The sequence below is a fragment of the Crinia signifera genome, chromosome 6 (assembly GCF_055691185.1).
Source record: "Crinia signifera chromosome 6, ASM5569118v1, whole genome shotgun sequence".
Classification (NCBI taxonomy): domain Eukaryota; kingdom Metazoa; phylum Chordata; class Amphibia; order Anura; family Myobatrachidae; genus Crinia; species Crinia signifera.
This window is the reverse complement of record NC_139222.1, coordinates 295441073-295465369: the sequence shown is the minus strand read 5'-3', so window position 1 is coordinate 295465369 and position 24297 is coordinate 295441073. Positions and strand designations below refer to the sequence as shown.

General features: G+C 45.0%; 1 protein-coding gene across 3 annotated transcripts in view; it reads right to left on the bottom strand.

The window, feature by feature from the left end:
• HSPA12A (heat shock protein family A (Hsp70) member 12A) overlaps positions 1-24297 on the bottom strand; it is a 310784-nt gene that overhangs the window by 12671 nt on the left and 273816 nt on the right. For all 3 annotated transcript variants that reach the window (XM_083149953.1, XM_083149955.1, XM_083149952.1), the window contains exon 11: positions 15770-15873. In XM_083149953.1, coding sequence (XP_083006079.1) covers positions 15770-15873 — 104 coding nt within the window. The remainder of the gene's footprint in view (positions 1-15769; positions 15874-24297) is intronic.

The window sequence follows — 24297 nt, the reverse complement described above, 5'->3', positions numbered from 1 at the left end:
TAATATCCAGATAACAACAAAAAAAAAAATATTAGAGACAAAGAAGATCATGAAAAATGGAGGTTACATAATTGGACACAGTCTGATAATAATTATACCCCCTACCCCCCACAGACACGGAAATACTCAAGAAACCATAGGGAAAATAACAAAGAAGTGTTCACACATAGAAAAGAATATCTCTCCTACAGACAAAATTCCTATCAAAAAAAGAAAAAATGAATTTTAAAGATCTGAAAGAAATAGATATAGGTCCCCAGCATTTAGAAATCATTATGAAAGAAAAGAGCACGATAGACAGTATGCCTCACCAAGAAGAGACTCACAACAGATATGAAGTTTTAAGATCTCCATCCCCAGGTCACCATTTAAAAAAAAAAAGGAATACTAGGTACTCTTTACCTAGAACGGCGCCCACGATTGAAATCGCGGGCATCGCGGGTAAAATCGCGGTAATCGCGGGCATCGCGGGTAAATCGCGGGTAAATCGCGGGTACATCAAAATCGGGTACCCGCGATTACCGCGATTTTCCCATAGAGAACAATGTTAAAAAGCCTGATTGACCGCGATTTTAGCGTTAAATGCCTCAATGCCCGCGATTTTCCCATAGGAATCAATGTTAAATGGGCTACAGAGCCCAAATAGCCCCAATTAACCCTTAAATGTCCCCCCAATTTTTGTACGCCACCCCACGATCCACGCCAACCCGAAGCGTGGCGAGCGCAGCGAGCCCGCGAGGGGCGGCGGTACGCGTCCTACGACCTTTTCATGCCCTACTATCCACGTCGGCGTGGAGTTGAGAATAGAATAGTGTGGCGAGCGCAGCGAGCCACCGAGCCCGAAGCGTGGCGAGCGCAGCGAGCCCCGCGAGGGGACGCGGATACCTTCACAGTTATACGCGTCCCCTCGCGGGCTTCACAGGTGTCCTCGCGGGGCTCGCTGCGCTCGCCACGCTTCGGGCTCGGTGGCTCGCTGCGCTCGCCACACTATTCTATTCTCAACTCCACGCCGACGTGGATAGTAGGGCATGAAAAGGTCGTAGGACGCGTACCGCCGCCCCTCGCGGGCTCGCTGCGCTCGCCACGCTTCGGGTTGGCGTGGATCGTGGGGTGGCGTACAAAAATTGGGGGGACATTTAAGGGTTAATGGGCTCTGTGGCCCATTTAACATTGATTTCTATGGCCAAATCGGGTGGATTGAGGCATTTAACACTAAAATCGGGTCCATCGCGGCTTTTAACATTGCTTCCTATGGGAAATCGGGAGCATCGCGTCGCGGGCATCGCGGGTACATTTATGGCCGGCCGCGACGCGACCGACGCGATTTTTCAGGTTTAACATGGTTTTCAATGGGAAAATCGCGGGCATCGCGTCGGTCGCGTCGCGGGCAGGCATAAATGTACCCGCGATGCCCGCGACGGGCGCCGTTCTAGGTAAAGAGTACCGAATACTATTTTTCCACATACACAAGGAAAATTCTCTCTATTAGGTGTGGAGTTATTTTGGAGTTATCTTTTTATTGCCATATGTTGACATATTATTTCTCTGTGGTAATGGAATATGGGGTAGATTTGTAGATCTACCCCATATTCCATTACCACAGAGAAATAATATGAGGTCAACATATGGCAATAAAAAGAGATTTATTAATGAGAGAGTACATAATAACTCCACACCTAATAGAGAGAATCGTCCGCAAAGATATAATGAAAGAAATTATCTAGGACCATATAAATCACCAAGAATGAATTGGAGGGATAATAGACTCTAATAGAGAGTATGAAAATCATAACCAATTTCAAAACAGAACTTCTTTTTTAGAGAGACGACCCCACCGAATCAATATCAGTGACAGGTTGCCCCCATAAAAGAGGTAAACGTGCAGGAAAGAACAAAGGTCTTTCAAAAAAGAAGAGATCTAAACTAAAATCCGTTAAAACAGTGGAAATGAGGATAAATGGAGAGGATAATGTTAATGAGGACCCCACCAGGTGTGGCACTAAAATATTTAACCTCAGTGATTACACACTCACTAAAGAGGAACAGGAAGTTTTGGAGAAGGGTCTCAAGTTCTCACCTGCCAGCGGGGTGAATGAATTTGATACCTTTATTGATCTCCAAAAATTTATAAGGAAATTAACCTTGAAAAAATTATTTTCTGAGAAGGAAAATCCAGAAATACCCACCGATCCCCCAGAGGGAATAAAGGTTTTTTCCTCGACATAAGAAAGGATGTTACATTGATGTCTTTGAGAGGTTAGTAAGGGAAGATTTAGAACAAACTTCTTTTAAAACCCTGAAAAACCCTAATTTGACTAAATCACAAAGAGAGGCCATCAAATCCCTTAAAACTAATCAACAAATCGTCATTAAACCCGCCGAAAAAGGCGGCGGGATTGTGATCCTAAATAGGGATGATTACCATGCTGAAATTATGCGACAGTTGATGGACAAGGACACAATTATAAAAAATTACGTAGTGACCCTACTGTCACATTACAGAAAAAAATGGAGGTCTTCATTAGTCTATACACAGCAGAACAAGTCATCACCGGAAAAGAGGCAGAATTCCTGTATGTTGAAAACCCCTCAACACCTGTCTTATACGTGTTACCAAAGGTACACAAATCCATTGTAAACCCACCAGGGAGGCCCGTAGTGGCCAGTATAGGCTCAGTGACAGCAAATTTGTCCAGCTTTTTGGACAATAGAATCCAACCCATTGTTAAAAATACCAGGTCGTACGCTAAAGACACTATAGCGGTTATTAAAAAAATCAATGAAATTAAATGGGAACAAAACTTTCATTTGGTAACCGCAGACGTGAGGGCCTTGTATACCATCATCCAGCACAGTGATGGTTTGGCAGCCATGGATTATCATCTGAATAAATGTAATACAACTGAAAAAGAAAAAAACTTTATGCTGGATGGTATTGGCTTAGTACTTAATAAGAACTTTTTCTGGTACGAAGGTGACCACTACCTACAGGGGTATGCCAATCTATTCCTGGCACACTGGACACGTTATATAGATGACGTGTTGTTTGTTTGGGGGGAGATGAAGCTACTCTTGCTGATTTCTGTGCCCACCTCAATAGTAACACACTCAATATAGAACTCACCTTCACCATAAGCTCTGTAGAGGTCAATTTTCTGGACCTGACAATATATATATATAGAGGATGGTATGGTTAAAACTAGAAACTTTGTGAAACCAACTGACTGCAATTCCTACATTGGCTTTGACAGTAATCACCGTCATAATTGGATACGTAGTATACCCAACAGCCAATTTCAAAGATTAAGGAGGAATTGCAGTGATTTGGAAACATATAAGGTCCAGGCTATCTCTATGGAACAAAATTTTAGAGAAAAAGGTTATGACAATATATCTGTAGGTAAAGTGCTGGAAAAATACAGCATCCCTGACAGAATGCCATCCCAATGGATAAAAGACCGTCTAGAATTACCTCTAAAGGCTTCTATCGCTGTGGCCAGTGTATCATGTGTAAGTCATGCAAAACAACAAATAAAACCTCAGAGTATAGGTCCAATGTCACAAATTTATCATACACCATCAAAGACTTTATCACTTGTGGATCGGTCAATGTGGTATATTTGCTGGAGTGTAACTGCGGATATCAATATGTGGGCCGCACAAGCCGCATGTTAAAAGAGAGACTGGCAGAGCATGTCCGGAATGTGAAAAAAGGATATGAATTGCACAGTATCTCTATGCACTTCAAGGAGAAACACTCTTGTAACATTAACCAACTTAAGTCTTTTTGTGGCATAAAATTGTGTAATAAAAACTGGAGGAAACTTAATGTTGAAAGTGACCATTTTTTATCTCAAAACTCTCTCACCAAGAGGTTTAAATTTAGATTTTGAGTACAATTGGTTTTTATAGTGTCTTTTATGTGTTTTATCTTCATTATACTAATATGTATTTTTATCTCTCCCCATTTTTCACTCCGTGCCTGGCTTTATATATAAATATGAGTTTTATCTTGTATAAATTTTATCCGGCTTTTTATGTATGGTTTTTAAACGATGATATTATTGTATTGTATTTAAATGTATGCATTTTTGTAAACACTCTGTATTTAATTATCGTGTTGAATACATAGTATATGTTACAAAGCCAGGCTACAGGTTCCCTTCCGATTGGCTAAGAAGGAGCCATGTGATGGAGACGTTCCCCTGTAAAAAGGAGTCCAGGAGAAGCTAAGGCAGATCTTGAGAAAGGAACAGCTGTTCCGAAACGCGTTGATCGCCGCCCCCTGCCTTCCCTGTCATTTCGTTAAGACAGTCTAAAAGCGTGGAGTACTGACGCCCGGCTCCAGAAACTACCACCAAGCGGTTTTGTCTGCAGCATCTCACCGCCGGAACATCTTTAAGGACCCGGGATCTGTGTCTCCTGCCCGCTTTGTATCTCTTGTACATACCATCCGTGTGTGTCTTATTGTATATGTGAAACAATCCCCTTTCTGAACGGAAGCATCCTGTGGTGACAAAGAACTATGTACATACTACATGACAATATGTACACACTACATGATACTATAATCACTATGTACATACTACATGACACTATAATCACTATATACATACTACATGACACTATGTCCACACTACATGACACTATGTCCACACTACATGACACTATAATCACTATATACACACACTACATGACACTATGTACACACTACATGACACTATGTCCACACTACATGACACTATGTCCACACTACATGACACTATCATCACTATGTACATACTACATGACACTATATACACACTACATGATACTATGTACACAATACATGACACTATGTCCACACTACATGGCACTATAATCACTATATACACACTACATGACACTATGTACACACTACATGACACTATGTCCACACTACATGGCACTATAATCACTATATACACACTACATGACACTATGTCCACACTACATGACACTATGTCCACACTACATGGCACTATAATCACTATATACACACTACATGACACTATAATCACTATATACATACTACATGACACACACTACATGGCACTATCATCACTATGTACATACTACATGACACTATGTACACACTACATGACACTATAATCACTATATACACACTACATGATACTATAATCACTATGTACACACTACATGATACTATAATCACTATATACACACTACATGACACTATGTACACACTACATGATACTATAATCACTATGTACATACTACATGACACTATATACACACTACATGACACTATGTCCACACTACATGACACTATGTCCACACTACATGGCACTATAATCACTATATACACACTACATGACACTATGTACACACTACATGACACTATGTCCACACTACATGGCACTATAATCACTATATACACACTACATGACACTATGTCCACACTACATGACACTATGTCCACACTACATGGCACTATAATCACTATATACACACTACATGACACTATAATCACTATATACATACTACATGACACACACTACATGGCACTATCATCACTATGTACATACTACATGACACTATGTACACACTACATGACACTATAATCACTATATACACACTACATGATACTATAATCACTATGTACACACTACATGATACTATAATCACTATATACACACTACATGACACTATGTACACACTACATGATACTATAATCACTATGTACATACTACATGACACTATAATCACTATATACATACTACATGACACTATGTACACACTACATGACACTATGTCCACACTACATGACAATATGTACACACTACATGATACTATAATCACTATGTACATACTACATGACACTATAATCACTATATACATACTACATGACACTATGTACACACTACATGACACTATGTCCACACTACATGGCACTATAATCACTATATACACACTACATGACACTATGTCCACACTACATGACACTATGTCCACACTACATGACACTATAATCACTATATACACACTACATGACACTATGTCCACACTACATGACACTATGTCCACACTACATGACACTATAATCACTATATACACACTACATGACACTATGTCCACACTACATGACACTATGTCCACACTACATGACACTATAATCACTATATACACACTACATGACACTATGTACACACTACATGACACTATGTCCACACTACATGACACTATGTCCACACTACATGACACTATGTACACACTACATGATACTATAATCACTATGTACATACTACATGACACTATATACACACTACATGACACTATGTACACACTACATGATACTATAATCACTATGTACATACTACATGACACTATAATCACTATATACACACTACATGACACTATGTCCACACTACATGACACTATGTCCACACTACATGACACTATAATCACTATATACACACTACATGACACTATGTACACACTACATGACACTATGTCCACACTACATGACACTATGTCCACACTACATGACACTATGTACACACTACATGATACTATAATCACTATGTACATACTACATGACACTATATACACACTACATGACACTACTGTATGTACACACTACATGATACTATAATCACTATGTACATACTACATGACACTATAATCACTATATACATACTACATGACACTATGTACACACTACATGACACTATGTCCACACTACATGACACTATGTCCACACTACATGACACTATGTCCACACTACATGACACTATGTACATACTACATGACACTATAATCACTATATACACACTACATGACACTATGTACACACTACATGACAATATGTACACACTACATGACACTATGTCCACACTACATGACACTATGTCCACACTACATGACACTATAATCACTATATACACACTACATGACACTATGTACACACTACATGACACTATGTCCACACTACATGACACTATGTCCACACTACATGACACTATGTACACACTACATGATACTATAATCACTATGTACATACTACATGACACTATATACACACTACATGACACTATGTACACACTACATGATACTATAATCACTATGTACATACTACATGACACTATAATCACTATATACACACTACATGACACTATGTCCACACTACATGACACTATGTACACACTACATGACACTATGTCCACACTACATGGCACTATAATCACTATATACACACTACATGACACTATGTCCACACTACATGACACTATGTCCACACTACATGACACTATAATCACTATATACACACTACATGACACTATGTCCACACTACATGACACTATGTCCACACTACATGACACTATAATCACTATATACACACTACATGACACTATGTCCACACTACATGACACTATGTCCACACTACATGACACTATAATCACTATATACACACTACATGACACTATGTACACACTACATGACACTATGTCCACACTACATGACACTATGTCCACACTACATGACACTATGTACACACTACATGATACTATAATCACTATGTACATACTACATGACACTATATACACACTACATGACACTATGTACACACTACATGATACTATAATCACTATGTACATACTACATGACACTATAATCACTATATACACACTACATGACACTATGTCCACACTACATGACACTATGTCCACACTACATGACACTATAATCACTATATACACACTACATGACACTATGTACACACTACATGACACTATGTCCACACTACATGACACTATGTCCACACTACATGACACTATGTACACACTACATGATACTATAATCACTATGTACATACTACATGACACTATATACACACTACATGACACTATGTACACACTACATGATACTATAATCACTATGTACATACTACATGACACTATAATCACTATATACATACTACATGACACTATGTACACACTACATGACACTATGTCCACACTACATGACACTATGTCCACACTACATGACACTATGTCCACACTACATGACACTATGTACATACTACATGACACTATAATCACTATATACACACTACATGACACTATGTACACACTACATGACAATATGTACACACTACATGACACTATGTCCACACTACATGACACTATGTCCACACTACATGACACTATGTACATACTACATGACACTATAATCACTATATACACACTACATGACACTATGTACACACTACATGACACTATGTCCACACTACATGACACTATGTCCACACTACATGACACTATGTCCACACTACATGGCACTATCATCACTATGTACATACTACATGACACTATATACACACTACATGATACTATAATCACTATGTACATACTACATGACACTATAATCACTATATACATACTACATGACACTATGTACACACTACATGACACTATGTCCACACTACATGACACTATGTCCACACTACATGACACTATATACACACTACATGATACTATAATCACTATGTACATACTACATGACACTATAATCACTATATACATACTACATGACACTATGTACACACTACATGACACTATGTCCACACTACATGACACTATGTCCACACTACATGACAATATGTACACACTACATGATACTATAATCACTATGTACATACTACATGACACTATAATCACTATATACATACTACATGACACTATGTACACACTACATGACACTATGTCCACACTACATGACACTATGTCCACACTACATGACACTATGTCCACACTACATGACACTATGTACATACTACATGACACTATAATCACTATATACACACTACATGACACTATGTACACACTACATGACAATATGTACACACTACATGACACTATGTCCACACTACATGACACTATGTCCACACTACATGACACTATGTACATACTACATGACACTATAATCACTATATACACACTACATGACACTATGTACACACTACATGACACTATGTCCACACTACATGACACTATGTCCACACTACATGACACTATGTCCACACTACATGGCACTATCATCACTATGTACACACTACATGACACTATATACACACTACATGACACTATGTACACACTACATGATACTATAATCACTATGTACATACTACATGACACTATATACACACTACATGACACTATGTACACACTACATGATACTATAATCACTATGTACATACTACATGACACTATAATCACTATATACATACTGCATGACACTATGTACACACTACATGACAATATGTACACACTACATGATACTATAATCACTATGTACATACTACATGACACTATATACACACTACATGACACTATGTACACACTACATGATACTATAATCACTATGTACATACTACATGACACTATAATCACTATATACATACTGCATGACACTATATACACACTACATGACAATATGTACACACTACATGATACTATAATCACTATGTACATACTACATGACACTATATACACACTACATGACACTATGTACACACTACATGATACTATAATCACTATGTACATACTACATGACACTATAATCACTATATACATACTGCATGACACTATGTACACACTACATGACAATATGTACACACTACATGATACTATAATCACTATGTACATACTACATGACACTATAATCACTATATACATACTACATGACACTATGTACACACTACATGACACTATGTCCACACTACATGACACTATGTCCACACTACATGACACTATGTCCACACTACATGACACTATGTACATACTACATGACACTATAATCACTATATACACACTACATGACACTATGTACACACTACATGACAATATGTACACACTACATGACACTATGTCCACACTACATGACACTATGTCCACACTACATGACACTATGTACATACTACATGACACTATAATCACTATATACACACTACATGACACTATGTACACACTACATGACACTATGTCCACACTACATGACACTATGTCCACACTACATGACACTATGTCCACACTACATGGCACTATCATCACTATGTACACACTACATGACACTATATACACACTACATGACACTATGTACACAATACATGAAACTATAATCACTATGTACACACTACATGACACTATGTACACACTACATGACACTATAATCACTATGTACATACTACATGACACTATGTACACACTACATGGCACTTTAATCACTATGTACATACTACATGCCACTATGTACACACTACATGGCACTATATCACTATGTACACACTACATGCCACTATAATCACTATGTACATACTACATGACACTATGTACACACTACATGACACTATGTCCACACTACATGACACTATGTCCACACTACATGGCACTTTAATCACTATGTACATACTACATGAAAATCTACAATGACCTAGATTGTAAACTCCTCCGAGCAGGGCCCTCTTCCCAGGTGCGAATTTAGGGGTCAGGCCGCCCCTAGGCACAAAATTTGTGTGCCGCCCCACTATTTTAATGTAATCATATATGCATATACATTGTTATTTATATATATTTCATAAAAATGTAACTGTAGCCCACCTAATATTTTTTTTGGTACTTGTGTAGTATCACGGCGCCCGTCGTGGTGCATCGCATGCCTTAAGTTAAGGTAATTAAGGAATGCGATGGACGCTATGGACCCGATTTTCTGTCTTTAACTGGCTCAATTGCCGGTAAAAGTCAAAATCGCGTTGATCGCGTCCATCGCGTCCCCTAATAAGGGGCCGCGATGCGACCGACGCGATCAACGCGATTTTCCCATAGGGAACAATGTTAAAATGAAAATCAGGTTGATCACGTCCGTCGCGGGCCATTGATCAACACGATTTGACATAGGTGACAATGTGAAGGGCGCGAGGGGACGCGATTTTATTCTCAACTCCATGCCGACGTGGATAGTAGGGGTATGAAAAGGTCGGAGGACGCGTACCGCCGCCCCTCGTGGGCTCGCTGCACTCGCCACGCTTTGGGTTGGCGTCAATACCGGGGTGGCGTTAAAATTGGGGGCCATTTGAAACATCAGGGGGGGTTTCTATTTAAATGGGGTGTTTTGGGGCATTTCACATTAAAATCAATGCAAAATCTGGTGTAAGTTACCATTTTGCATTGATTCTAATGTAAAAATCGCGTCGATCGCATCGCATGCGATTTGGTTGGCATGCGACGCGATCAACGCAATTTTTTCCGACGCGATTCTTACAATCAAAATCGCGGGCGCCGTGCTACTACACAAGTACCATTTTTTTAAGCACTCTGGACTGCTCACTGTACAGAGGACCCGGAGGGAGGGACTTATTAGTACAGTGATTAGCACAGTGTCTCCGTCAGTCTCTCTATGGCTCACAAACTGTGACTGACTGAGCGCAGGGAGGATCTGCGCGCCGCTCAGCTGCTGGATACAAAGCAGCCAATAGACTGTGTGTGTGTAGAGTAGCCAATGGGCAGAAGCCGGCAGCAGTGAGCCTGAGCCATTTCTGGATGCGCAGGGGGACCGTCGGACCCAGCCACTAAGCGGTGATGTAATGTGCATGGCAGAGTGGGTTGGCAGTGGCGGGTGCCCACCCGCTGTGCCATTTAACAGAATGTCAGCCTGCCTGCCGCCCTTAATTGGTGCCGCCCTGAGGCCGGTGCCTCACGGGCCTAGGCACAAATCCGGCCCTGACTCTTCCCTCCTGTTGTCAAAGCTCTCTTCTCTTCACATGTCACTCACAGCTCTCCTATACTCCAACACTCAGTGACCATCTTAATAAAGTTGATTACTAGCACAACCTCCTCTGTCATCCATTAGCTGACTAATCCACACCCGTGTTGATACATCCAGCTACACCAAATAGGGGTAGAGCGCAGAATTCCCACTGTAATTACTTACCATTCGGCAGCTAATCCTGAACAAGCAACTCAGTGCGGTGTCACAATCACCCACAACTAATGAATGTACAGATGGAGCAGATTGAGTAGTGTTCTCACTGGTATATTGATGGGACCTGACTGGTATAATTGTGTGATATTTATTTAATGTCCTATTTTGTTATTTATTTACAGTGTCTTATATAGCGCAGTAGATTCCGTTATAGCGTCTTATATAGTGCAGCAGATTCCGTTATAGCGTCTTATATAGTGCAGCAGATTCCATTACAGGTTCTTATATAGCGCAGCAGATTCCGTTACAGCGCCTTATATAGCGCAGCAGATTCCGTTACAGCGTCTTATATAGCGCAGCAGTGTCCGTTACAGCGTCTTATATAGCGCAGCAGATTCCGTTACAGCGTCTTATATAGCGCAGCAGTGTCCGTTACAGCGTCTTATATAGCACAGCAGATTCCGTTACAGCGTCTTATATAGCGCAGCAGATTCCGTTACAGTGTCTTATATAGCGCAGCAGATTCCGTTACAGCGCCTTATATAGCGCAGCAGATTCCGTTACAGCGTCTTATATAGCGCAGCAGTGTCCGTTACAGCGTCTTATATAGCGCAGCAGATTCCGTTATAGCGTCTTATATAGTGCAGCAGATTCCATTACAGGTTCTTATATAGCGCAGCAGATTCCGTTACAGCGTCTTATATAGCGCAGCAGATTCCGTTACAGTGTCTTATATAGCGCAGCAGATTCCGTTACAGCGCCTTATATAGCGCAGCAGATTCCGTTACAGCGTCTTATATAGCGCAGCAGTGTCCGTTACAGCGTCTTATATAGTGCAGCAGATTCCGTTACAGTGTCTTATATAGCGCAGCAGATTCCATTACAGCGTCTTATATAACGCAGCAGATTCCGTTACAGTGACTTATATAGCGCAGCAGATTCCGTTATAGCGTCTTATATAGTGCAGCAGATTCCGTTACAGGTTCTTATATAGCGCAGCAGATTCCGTTACAGCGTCTTATATAGCGCAGCAGATTCCGTTACAGCGTCTTATATAGCGCAGCAGATTCCGTTACAGCGTCTTATATAGCGCAGCAGATTCCGTTACAGCGTCTTATATAGCGCAGCAGATTCCGTTACAGCGTCTTATATAGCGCAGCAGGTTCCGTTACAGTGTCTTATATAGCGCAGCAGATTCCGTTACAGCGTCTTATATAGCGCAGCAGATTCCGTTACAACGTCTTATATAGCGCAACAGATTCCGTTACAGTGTCTTATATAGCGCAGCAGATTCCGTTACAGCGTCTTATATAGCGCAGCAGGTTCCATTACAGTGTCTTATATAGCGCAGCAGATTCCGTTACAGTGTCTTATATAGAGCAGCAGATTCCGTTACAGCGTCTTATATAGTGCAGCAGATTCCATTACAGTGTCTTATATAGCGCAGCAGATTCCGTTACAGTGTCTTATATAGCGCAGCAGATTCCGTTACAGTGTCTTATATAGCGCAGCAGATTCCGTTACAGTGTCTTATATAGCGCAGCAGATTCCGTTACAGCGTCTTATATAGCGCAGCAGATTCCGTTACAGCGTCTTATATAGCGCAGCAGATTCCATTACAGTGTCTTATATAGCGCAGCAGGTTCCATTACAGTGTCTTATGTAGCGCAGCAGATTCCGTTACAGTGTCTTATATAGCGCAGCAGGTTCCATTACAGTGTCTTATATAGCGCAGCAGATTCCGTTACAGTGTCTTATATAGCACAGCAGACTCCGTTACAGTGTCTTATATAGCGCAGCAGATTCCGTTACAGTGTCTTATATAGCGCAGCAGATTCCGTTACAGCGTCTTATATAGCGCAGCAGATTCCGTTACAGTGTCTTATATAGCGCAGTAGATTCCGTTACAGCGTCTTATATAGCGCAGCAGATTCCGTTACAGTGTCTTATATAGCGCAGCAGATTCCGTAACAGTGTATTGTATAGCGCAGCAGATTCCGTTACAGTGTCTTATATAGCGCAGCAGATTCCGTTACAGTGTCTTATATAGCGCAGCAGATTCCGTAACAGTGTCTTATATAGCGCAGCTGATTCCGTTACAGTGTCTTATATAGCGCAGCAGATTCCGTTACAGTGTCTTATATAGTGCAGCAGATTCCGTAACAGTGTATTGTATAGCGCAGCAGATTCCGTTACAGAGTCTTATATAGCGCAGCAGATTCCGTTACAGCGTCTTATATAGCGCAGCAGATTCCGTTACAGCGTCTTATATAGCGCAGCAGATTCCGTTACAGCGTCTTATATAGCGCAGCAGATTCCGTTACAGCGTCTTATATAGTGCAGCAGATTCCGTTACAGTGTATTATATAGCGCAGTAGATTCCGTTACAGCGTCTTATATAGTGCAGCAGATTCCGTTACAGTGTCTTATATAGCGCAGCAGATTCCGTTACAGCGTCTTATATAGCGCAGCAGATTCCGTTACAGTGTCTTAAATAGTGCAGCAGATTCCGTTGCGCTTTACAATAGTAGACAGTGATAAAACAAACTGGGTAACAACAGACAGACTTGGAGGTAGGAGGGCCCTGCTGCAAGCTTACAATCTATAGGCCTATGGCAGTGTTTTTTAACCACTGTGCCGTGGTACACTAGTGTGCCTTGAGCTGTTCTCAAGTGTGCCCCCAGATCTGGAGATGCCCAAACTAGTTTATAGCCACCACCAGTTCAACTGTTATTTGCTGGTCTTTTCATTCATGTAAATATATTTTATTTTTGTTACCTGTGGGGACCAGTGTGATTGTTTTTATATGGGGGCCAATAGGTTTGCTTTTTTTCCTTTGGGGGGAATGTGTTTTGCCCTGTGGGGATCTCATGGTGTGCCTTGGCAATTTTAAAATCTTATTTAGTGTGCCGCAAGGTAAAAAGGTTGAAAATCACTGGCCTATGGGAATATTGTGTTCAGTTCTGGGCACCGCACCTTAAAAAGGACATAAATGAACTGGAACAGGTACAGAGAAGGGCGACTACGCTAGTAACAGGTCTGGAATCACTAGAATACACAGATAGGTTATACCAGGCTGAATATGTTCTCACTGGAGAAACGGAGGTTGGGAGGTGATATGATTATTATGTACATATACAGGATTGGGAATCATATGGAACTGGTCACTTACAGGCCCATACTTAGGACATGCGGACATGTACTGAGGCTCGGGGACAGGGCCGCCACTAGGAATCGCGGGGCATGGGACTGACTTTCAGTCCCCCCCCCCCCCCCCCCCTAGTGCCATTAGGGCCGCCCCACCCCCACTACCATTACAACTGGATGCGTTTCTGGCCACTAAGGGAATCCTATAGATAGGACTTACTCACGTCAGTAGTTACAGGTTAGGTTGAACTCAATGGACTAACGTCTTTTTTCAGCCTTAATTACTATTTTACTTTAGTATGTTACTATGTACTCTGTTACTATGTTACTATGGACCTTATTCTAGTTCACTCTTGGAGGCAAATTCCTTCTTAGTTGGACAAAACCATGTGCACCGCAGTTGGGGCAGATGTAACATGTGCAGAGAGAATTACATTTGGGTGGGGATTTTCTTCAAAGTGAGATCTATATTGCAGTGTAAAAATAAAGCAGTCAGTATTTTCCCTGCACAGAAACAAAATAACTCACCAAGTCTAATTCTGCACGTTACATCTGCCCCCCTGCAGTGCACATGGTTTTGTCCAGCTAAGAAGGAATTTGCTTCTAAGAGTGAACTAGAATAAGAGCCTTATGTTACTATGTAATAAACCAGCCTAGAACTTACATAAGTGTTCAATGATATGGTCCACGGTAGGCTTGAAGAGAGCATTCATCGCATCGGGATTCATCCGCAGCATTCCCTGCGAGGACCACTTGACAAAGTCCACACTGCACAGGAAAGAGACATTAGAGGGAGGATTTCCAGTGTGGAATATTTAATGCAGGACATTACATACAGTACATATTATATAGAACTATAACCAAGGCAGATAGACGTGTGACGTTTATACAGACATTACATACAGTACATATTATATAGAACTATAACCAAGGCAGACAGACGTGTGACGTTTATACAGACATTACATACAGTACATATTATATAGAACTATAACCAAGGCAGATAGACGTGTGACGTTTATACAGACATTACATACAGTACATATTATATAGAACTATAACCAAGGCAGATAGACGTGTGACGTTTATACAGACATTACATACAGTACATATTATATAGAACTATAACCAAGGCAGACAGACGTGTGACGTTTATACAGACATTACATACAGTACATATTATATAGAACTATAACCAAGGCAGACAGACTTCAGACTGCCGGCGCTACTGCCACAATGTGACAGGCGCAACGGCCGTCACAGTCCACAGCAGCAGCAGCTCAGCAAGACAAGATGCAGAACAGGAAGAGGGCCTCTCCGTCCCGACCCTGGCTCCTCCCTGCACAGCATACTGCCCACGTCTCAGGTTATATTATGGCTGCTGCTTGCCTGGCAGCCCAGTACTTACCCCAACTCTGCCACTCGGGCCCCAGTTCTGTCCGGGGCCCGGGACTCAAGTACTCGCAGACCCCCCCTGGTGGCGGCCCTGGCTAGCAGGCTGTGCTTCAGGGATGCAGAGTGTTAGTAAAGCTCGTAGTGGTCAGGCTGTGCTCCTACAGGAATGCAGAGTGTTAGTATAGCCCGTAGCTGGCAGGCTGTGCTCCTACCGGGATGCATATTGTTAGTGTAGCCCATAGCTAGCAGGCTGTGCGAATACAGGGATGCAGAGTGTTAGTATAGTCCGCAGTTAGAAGCCTGTGCTCCTACAGGGATGCAGATTGTTAGCATAGCCCCTAGCTTTAAGGTTTTGCTCCTACAGTGATGCAGAGTTATAGTATAGTCCGTAGCTAGCAGGCTGTGCGAATACAGGGATGCAAAGTGTTAGTATAGCCCATAGCTAGCAGCATGTGCTCCTACAGTGATGTAGAGTAAGTGTAGCTAGCAGGCTGTGCTACTACAGGGATGCAGATTGTTAGCATAGCCCCTACAGTGATGCAGAGTTTTAGTATAGTCCGTAGCTAGCAGGCTGTGCGAATACAGGGATGCAGATTGTTAGCATAGCCCCTAGCTTTAAGGTTTTGCTCCTACAGTGATGTAGAGTGATAGCATAGCCTGTAGCTATCAGGCTGTGCTACTACAGGGATGCAGATTGTTAGCATAGCCCATACCTAGCAGGCTGTGCTACTACAGGGATGCAGATTATTGTTATAGCCCGTAGCTATCAGGCTGTTCTCTTACAGGGATGCAGATTGTTAGTATAGCCCTTAGCTGGCAGGCTGTGCTCCTACAATGATGCAGAGTGTTAGTGTAGCCCGTAGTTAGAAGGCTGTGCTTCTACCAGGATGCAAATTGTTAGCATAACCCATAGCATGCAGGCAATGCTCCTACAGGGATGGAGAGTGTTAGCACAACCTGTAGATAGCAGCCTGTGTGTCATGCCCCATCGCGGCGCCAGGCCCGACGCTGCCTACTCACCCCGCCGTGTCCTCCGGTCCTGGCGCCGTGATGGTGCAGGTCTGGCTGGTCGTGGGGGGCAGGTGGGCGGCAGGGGTGCCAGTTTCAGGCTGGGTCCGGCGGCACAGAAACTGGCTCCTGGGGCTGGGCGCCGCCATCTTGGCCAGGTCACATGACCACAGCAGCCAGGGTGCTTTATCTGCTTCCCTCTAGTGGTGGGTTGGCCTAACTGCAGCACTAGCTATAAATTCCTGGAGGATCTGTCACTCAGTGCTGGTACAACTCAGCAGCAGCATAACTGCAGTATTCTCTGGTGTTCTCACACTGTGTTGCGTCCCAGTCTCGTCCTGCGTCCTGCTCCTGCCTTCCTGGTCCTGGTTCTCCGTTCCAGATCCTACTCAGTTAACCCTTCCTGGACCCTTCAAGCCAAGTCGGCCTTTTCAGTTGCAGTTAACCCTTCCTGGACCCTTCAAGCCAAGTCAGCCTTTTCAGTTTAGTTAACTCCCATCTCGGATCCTCCTAGCCTATCCTCATCCCTGTATTAGCTATCTTCATTTGACTCCTCTTCAGCCTCCTGTCCTCCTCTGGGTGGTACGTCTGCCCTGTGCCTCACCCTACGTGCTCCCCACCGCCTGGCAATATTCCCACCTCCGGCCAACACCATTTACCGCCTCCCGGTTGAACGTAGTTCAATTCCAGACGTTGGCCTACGAGGTCAGGTGGAACAACGAGGCTCTGCTGTCAGCATTCTGGTCAGGATTGTCGGAGCGAATCAAGGACGATCTGGCCACCTGAGACCTTCCAGACTCCTTGGAGGAACTAATCTTGCTTTGCAACAAAGTTGATCTACGGTATCGAGAGAGACAGGCCGTGAAGAGTAGGGGCGAAAGGGCTCGCACCTATCCCCTTCCTCGTGCTTCTCCCGCACCTGCCCCGTCCACAGAAGAACCAATGCAAATAAACCGGACGCTATTTCCCCGGAGGAGAGGCAACGCCGCAATCGGGAGAATCTCTGCCTATACTGTGGAGAGTCTGGTCACTTGATCGCCCAGTGCCCCAAGAGTCCGGGAAACTCTCGGTCCTATTGGGGTCCAGAGAGGCTCGATTAGGACAGGTGAATACCTCTCCGACCCATCCAGAATCCTTAGTCCCCGTGCAACTTCATCTCCAAGAAGTAATCCAAGTCTCGGCCCTGTTGGATTCCGGAGCAGCCGGGAACTTCATTTCCCTCGACCTGATCCAGGCATATCATATCCCTACGCAAAAGTTGGAGGTTCCTGTTAGATTCACAGCTGTGGATGGCAGTTATATTCCCCATGGCCTGATCTCCAGCATGACGGTCCCCTGAATCTGGCCGTTGGGGCCCTGCATCATGAGCTGATGGCTTTCTTGGTTTCTCGTTGGTCCTAGGCCTTCCCTGGTTAAAGTTGAACAATCCGCATATTGATTGGCCCACCATGCCCACCCACTCACGTGGGGTTCCTCATGTGCAAGAGCTTACTTAAACAAGGTAGTACCCATGCGCGTCTCTAAATCCGAGAGCCTCCCAAGGGTTCCTGTGCCATATCGCTCCTTCATCGATGTCTTCAACAAGCAGGCCGCTGATTCTCTTCCCCCACATCGAGAGTGGGATTGTCCTATCGATCTGGTTCCAGGTTCTAGCCCTCCTCGTGGTCGAATCTACCCGATGTCACTGCCGGAGACAAGGGCCATGTCCGAGTACATTACCGAAAACTTACGAAAAGGTTTTATCCGACCTTCTTCTTCTCCAGCGTTATTTGTAAAAAAAAGACGGTTCTCTCCGTCCTTGCATCGACTATCGGGGTCTGAATGAAATCACTGTTAAAAATCGTTACCCTCTACCACTCATTGCAGAGCTTTTCAATAGAATTAAAGGAGCCACCATATTATCCAAATTGGAGTTACGGGAGGCCTACAACCTCATCCTAATCCGCAAGGGGAACGAATGGAAAACGGCATTCAATACCCGCGATGGCCACTACGAGTACCTGGTGATGCCTTTTGGTCTCTGCAATGCGCGTGCTGTTTTCCAAAACTTTGTCAATCAAATCTTCCGAGACCTCCTGTATTGCTCCGTAGTTGTCTATTTAGATGACATCCTAATCTTCTCCTGTGATCAGTCCAGCCATTGAGACCAAGTTAGGGAGGTTTTACACCGCCTCCGAAAAATTCGACTATACTGTAAATTAGAAAAGTGCCTCTTCGAGAAAGAGTCCGTCCCCTTCCTCGGAAACATAGTCTCAGGTCAAGGGCTGCAGATGGATCCGAACAAGGTGTCAGCCATCCTTGATTGGTCTCAACCATCGACCCTTCGTGCCATTCAACGTTTTTTAGGCTTCGCAAATTATTATCGCCAGTTTATTCAGGGATTTTCCACCATCGTGGCTCCCATTACCGCCCTCCCCAGAAAAGGAGCTAACCCCTCTCGCTGGTCCCAGGAGGCCACCGAGGCCTTTCATAAGCTCAAGCAGGCATTCATTTCAGCCCCAGCACTCTCCCAGCCTGATGCTCAGCGTCTGTTTATTGTGGAAGTTGATGCCTCCTCTGAGGCAGCAGGAGCGATCCTTTCCCAGTACAAAGAGGATGGGAAACTTCATCCATGAAGTTTCTTCTCCAGGAAATTCTCTTCTGCGGAGCGGAACTACGCCATAGGTGAGCAAGAACTCCTGGCCATTAAACTCGCCTTAGAAGAGTGGCGATATCTGTTAGAAGGAGCTCTCCATCCCTTCACGGACAATAAAAATTTACTGTATCTGCACACCTCCCAGTGCCTCAACCCCTGTCTAGCCCGATGGGCCCTCTTTTTCACGCAATTTAATTTCAAGTTGTCCTTCCGTCCAGGTTTCCGGAATACCAAGGCTGACGCCCTATACCGTTGTTTATCCTCACAGGAGGAGGAGTTCCCCACACAGTTGGTTCTGGACCCAGTGGTCTTTGCCTCTACCCGACTTCGCACGCCCCCGGTGGGCAAGACTTTAGTTCCTTCCTCACTAAGATCGAAGCTGCTACGTTGGGCCCATCAGTCCAAATTTGCTGGCCACTCTGGCACCCGGAGGACCATAGAATTTATTTGGTGTTCTTATTGCTGGCCATCTCTTGTAAACGATGTCCAGTCCTTCGTTGCATCCTGCCCAGACTGTGCCCAACATAAGTCTCCGCGACAGGCACCTGCTGGGAAATTGTTGCCCTTATCCATTCCAACACACCCATGGTCCCATCTGGCAATGGACTTCGTCACGGACCTTCCAAACTCTAATGGATATAATTCCATCTGGATAATAGTCGATCGGTTCTCGAAAATGGCCCATTTTGTACCCTTAAAGGGGTTACCCAGCGCTCCCACGCAAGCTCAATTATTCACCACACATGTTTTCCGACTGCATGGGCTTCCTGAGGAGATTATCTTCGACCGCGGAGTCTAGTTTGTAGCCAGATTTTGGAGAGCACTGTGTTCTACCCTTCGCATTCAGCTTAAGTTTTCCACTGCTTACCACCCGCAAACTAACGGGCAGATGGAGAGGGTCAACCAAGACCTCGAGACCTTTCTTCGACTCTACCTCTCTTCGTCTCAAGACAATTGGGCAGAATTACTTCCTTGGGCAGAATTTTCCCATAACAACTCTTATCATAGTTCTAGCAAAACCACTCTGTTCCTTGTAGTCTATGGTAGACACCCCAAAGTACCAGAGTTTCCCCAAGATCCTGTCAGCAATGTACCTGTGGTCAACATATCAGTTCCGTTTTTCTCCAATATCTGGAAAGATGTTCACTCCGCTCTCCAGGAAGCATCTTCCAGGTACAAGAACTTCACTGATCGACACCGGTCTGCCGCCCCAGTTTATCGTATCGGTGATCGAGTCTGGCTCTCCACCAGATATCTTCGACTTAAAGTCCCGACCATGAAAATGGCCCCCCCGTTACATTGGTCCCTATACCATCACCCAGGTGATCAATCCAGTGGCAGTTCGCCTTAAGCTCCCTTCTTCCCTCAAGGTCTCTGACACCTTTCATGTGTCTCTGCTCAAACCCTTAGTTTTGAACCACTTCCGAAGAGTATCTCCAAGATCCACATCCCTTACAGTGGAGAAAGGTGTAGAGTTTGAAATTAAGTAGATCTTGGATGCTCAACGGGTTCGTGGTAGACTCCAGTTTTTAGTGGATCGGAAAGGCTATGGACCTGAGGAGAGAACTTGGGTACCCACAGGGGATGTCCATGCACCTTCTTTAGTGAAAAGCTTTTTACTTCGGAACCCAGCTAAGTGTCCTGTGGTCACTCCTAAAAGGGGGGTACTGTCATGCCCCATCGCGGCGCCAGGCCCGGCTCCTCCTACTCACCCCGCCGTGTCCTCCGGTCCTGGCGCCGCGATGGTGCATGTCTGGCTGGTCGTGGGGAGCAGGTAGGCGGCAGGGGTGCCAGTCTCAGGCTGGGTCCGGCGTCACAGACGCCGGCTCCCAGGGCTGGGCGCAGCCATCTTGGCCAGGTCACATTACCGCAGCAGCCAGGGTGCTTTATCTGCTTCCCTCTAGTGGTGGGCTGGCCTAACTGCAGAACTAGCTATAAATTCCTGGAGGCTCTGTCACTCAGTGCTTGTACAACTCAGCAGCAGCATAACTGCAGTATTCTCCGGTGTTCCCACACTGTGTTTCGTCCCAGTCTCGTCCTGCGTCCTGCTTCTGCTAGCCTATCCTCGTCCCTGTTTTAGCTATCTTCATTTGACTCTCCGCTTCAGCCTCCTTTCCTCCTCTGAGTGGTCCATCTGCCCTGTGCCTCACCCTTCGTGCTCCCCACCAGGTCTCCTGTGGTCTGCTCAGACCATACCCCTCAGGCAATGGGTTCTCTGAGCGAGGGGCCATGACCTGCTGTCCAGACGCAGCAAAATCCAAACTTACTTGCGGGGGTCCCTGGAGAAGACCGCTGGGCAGTTAGACTCCGCACCCTCACTTCGGAGCTAAAGTCCAACCCCTAGCCGAGATTTATGCAGAGGTCCTATAATCAACCCGCCAAGTTCCAAGGGAGCTCAGTGGAACTTCAACCTCCGTCAACCGTGACACTGTTCTCCTACAGAGATACAGATTGTAAGCATAGCCTGTAGCTCTCCTACAGGTATGAAAATTGTTAGCATAGTCCTTAGCTAACAGGCTGTACTCCTACAGAGATGCAGAGTGTTAGCATAGCCCATAGCTGGCAGGCTCTGCTCCTGCATGGATGCAGAGAGTTAGTGTAGCCCAAAACTGGCAGGCTGTGCTCCTGCAGGGATGCAGACAGTTAGTGTAGACCATAGCTTGCAGGCTGTGCTCCTGCAGGGATGCAGACAGTTAGTGTAGGCCATAGCTGGCAGAATTTGCTCCTGCAGGGATGCAGAGAGATAGCGTAGGCCATAGCTGGCAGGGATGCAGAGAGTTAGTGTAGCCTGTAGCTGGCAGGCTGTGCTCCTGCAGGGATGCAGAGAGTTAGTGTAGGCCATAGCTTGCAGGCTGTGCTCCTGCAGGGATGCAGAGAGATAGTGTAGCCCGTAGCTGGCAGGCCGTGCTCCTGGAGGGATGCAGAGAGTTAGTGTAGGCCGTAGCTGGCAGGCTGTGCTCCTGCAGGGATGCAGAGAGATAGTGTAGCCCGTAGCTGGCAGGCCGTGCTCCTGGAGGGATGCAGAGATTTAGTGTAGCCCGTAGCTGGCAGGCCGTGCTCCTGGAGGGATGCAGAGATTTAGTGTAGCCCGTAGCTGGCAGGCCGTGCTCCTGGAGGGAAGCAGAGAGTTAGTGTAGCCCGTAGCTGGCAGGCCGTGCTCCTGCAGGGATGCAGAGAGTTAGTGTAGGCCATAGCTTGCAGGCTGTGCTCCTGCAGGGATGCAGAGAGATAGTGTAGCCCGTAGCTGGCAGGCCGTGCTCCTGGAGGGATGCAGAGAGTTAGTGTAGGCCGTAGCTGGCAGGCTGTGCTCCTGCAGGGATGCAGAGAGATAGTGTAGCCCGTAGCTGGCAGGCCGTGCTCCTGGAGGGATGCAGAGATTTAGTGTAGCCCGTAGCTGGCAGGCCGTGCTCCTGGAGGGATGCAGAGATTTAGTGTAGCCCGTAGCTGGCAGGCCGTGCTCCTGGAGGGAAGCAGAGAGTTAGTGTAGCCCGTAGCTGGCAGGCCGTGCTCCTGCAGGGATGCAGAGAGTTAGTGTAGCCCGTAGCTGGCAGGCCGTGCTCCTGCAGGGATGCAGAGAGTTAGTGTAGCCCGTAGCTGGCAGGCCGTGCTCCTGCAGGGATGAAGATAGTTAGTGTAGCCCGTAGCTGGCAGGCCGTGCTCCTGCAGGGATGAAGATAGTTAGTGTAGCCCGTAGCTGGCAGGCCGTGCTCCTGCAGGGATGCAGAGAGTTAGTGTAGCCCGTAGCTGGCAGGCCGCGCTCCTGCAGAGATGCAGAGAGTTAGTGTAGCCCGTAGCTGGCAGGCCGCGCTCCTGCAGGGATGCAGAGCGTTAGTGTAGCCCGTAGCTGGCAGGCTGCGCTCCTGCCGGGATGCAGAGAGTTAGTGTAGCCCGTAGCTGGCAGGCCGCGCTCCTGCAGGGATGCAGAGAGTTAGTGTAGCCCGTAGCTGGCAGGCCGCGCTCCTGCAGGGATGCAGAGTGTTAGTGTAGCCCGTAGCTGGCAGGCCGTGCTCCTGCCGGGATGCAGAGTGTTAGTGTAGCCCGTAGCTGGCAGGCCGCGCTCCTGCAGGGATGCAGAGTGTTAGTGTAGCCCTTAGCTGGCAGGCCGCGCTCCTGCAGGGATGCAGAGCGTTAGTGTAGCCCGTAGCTGGCAGGCC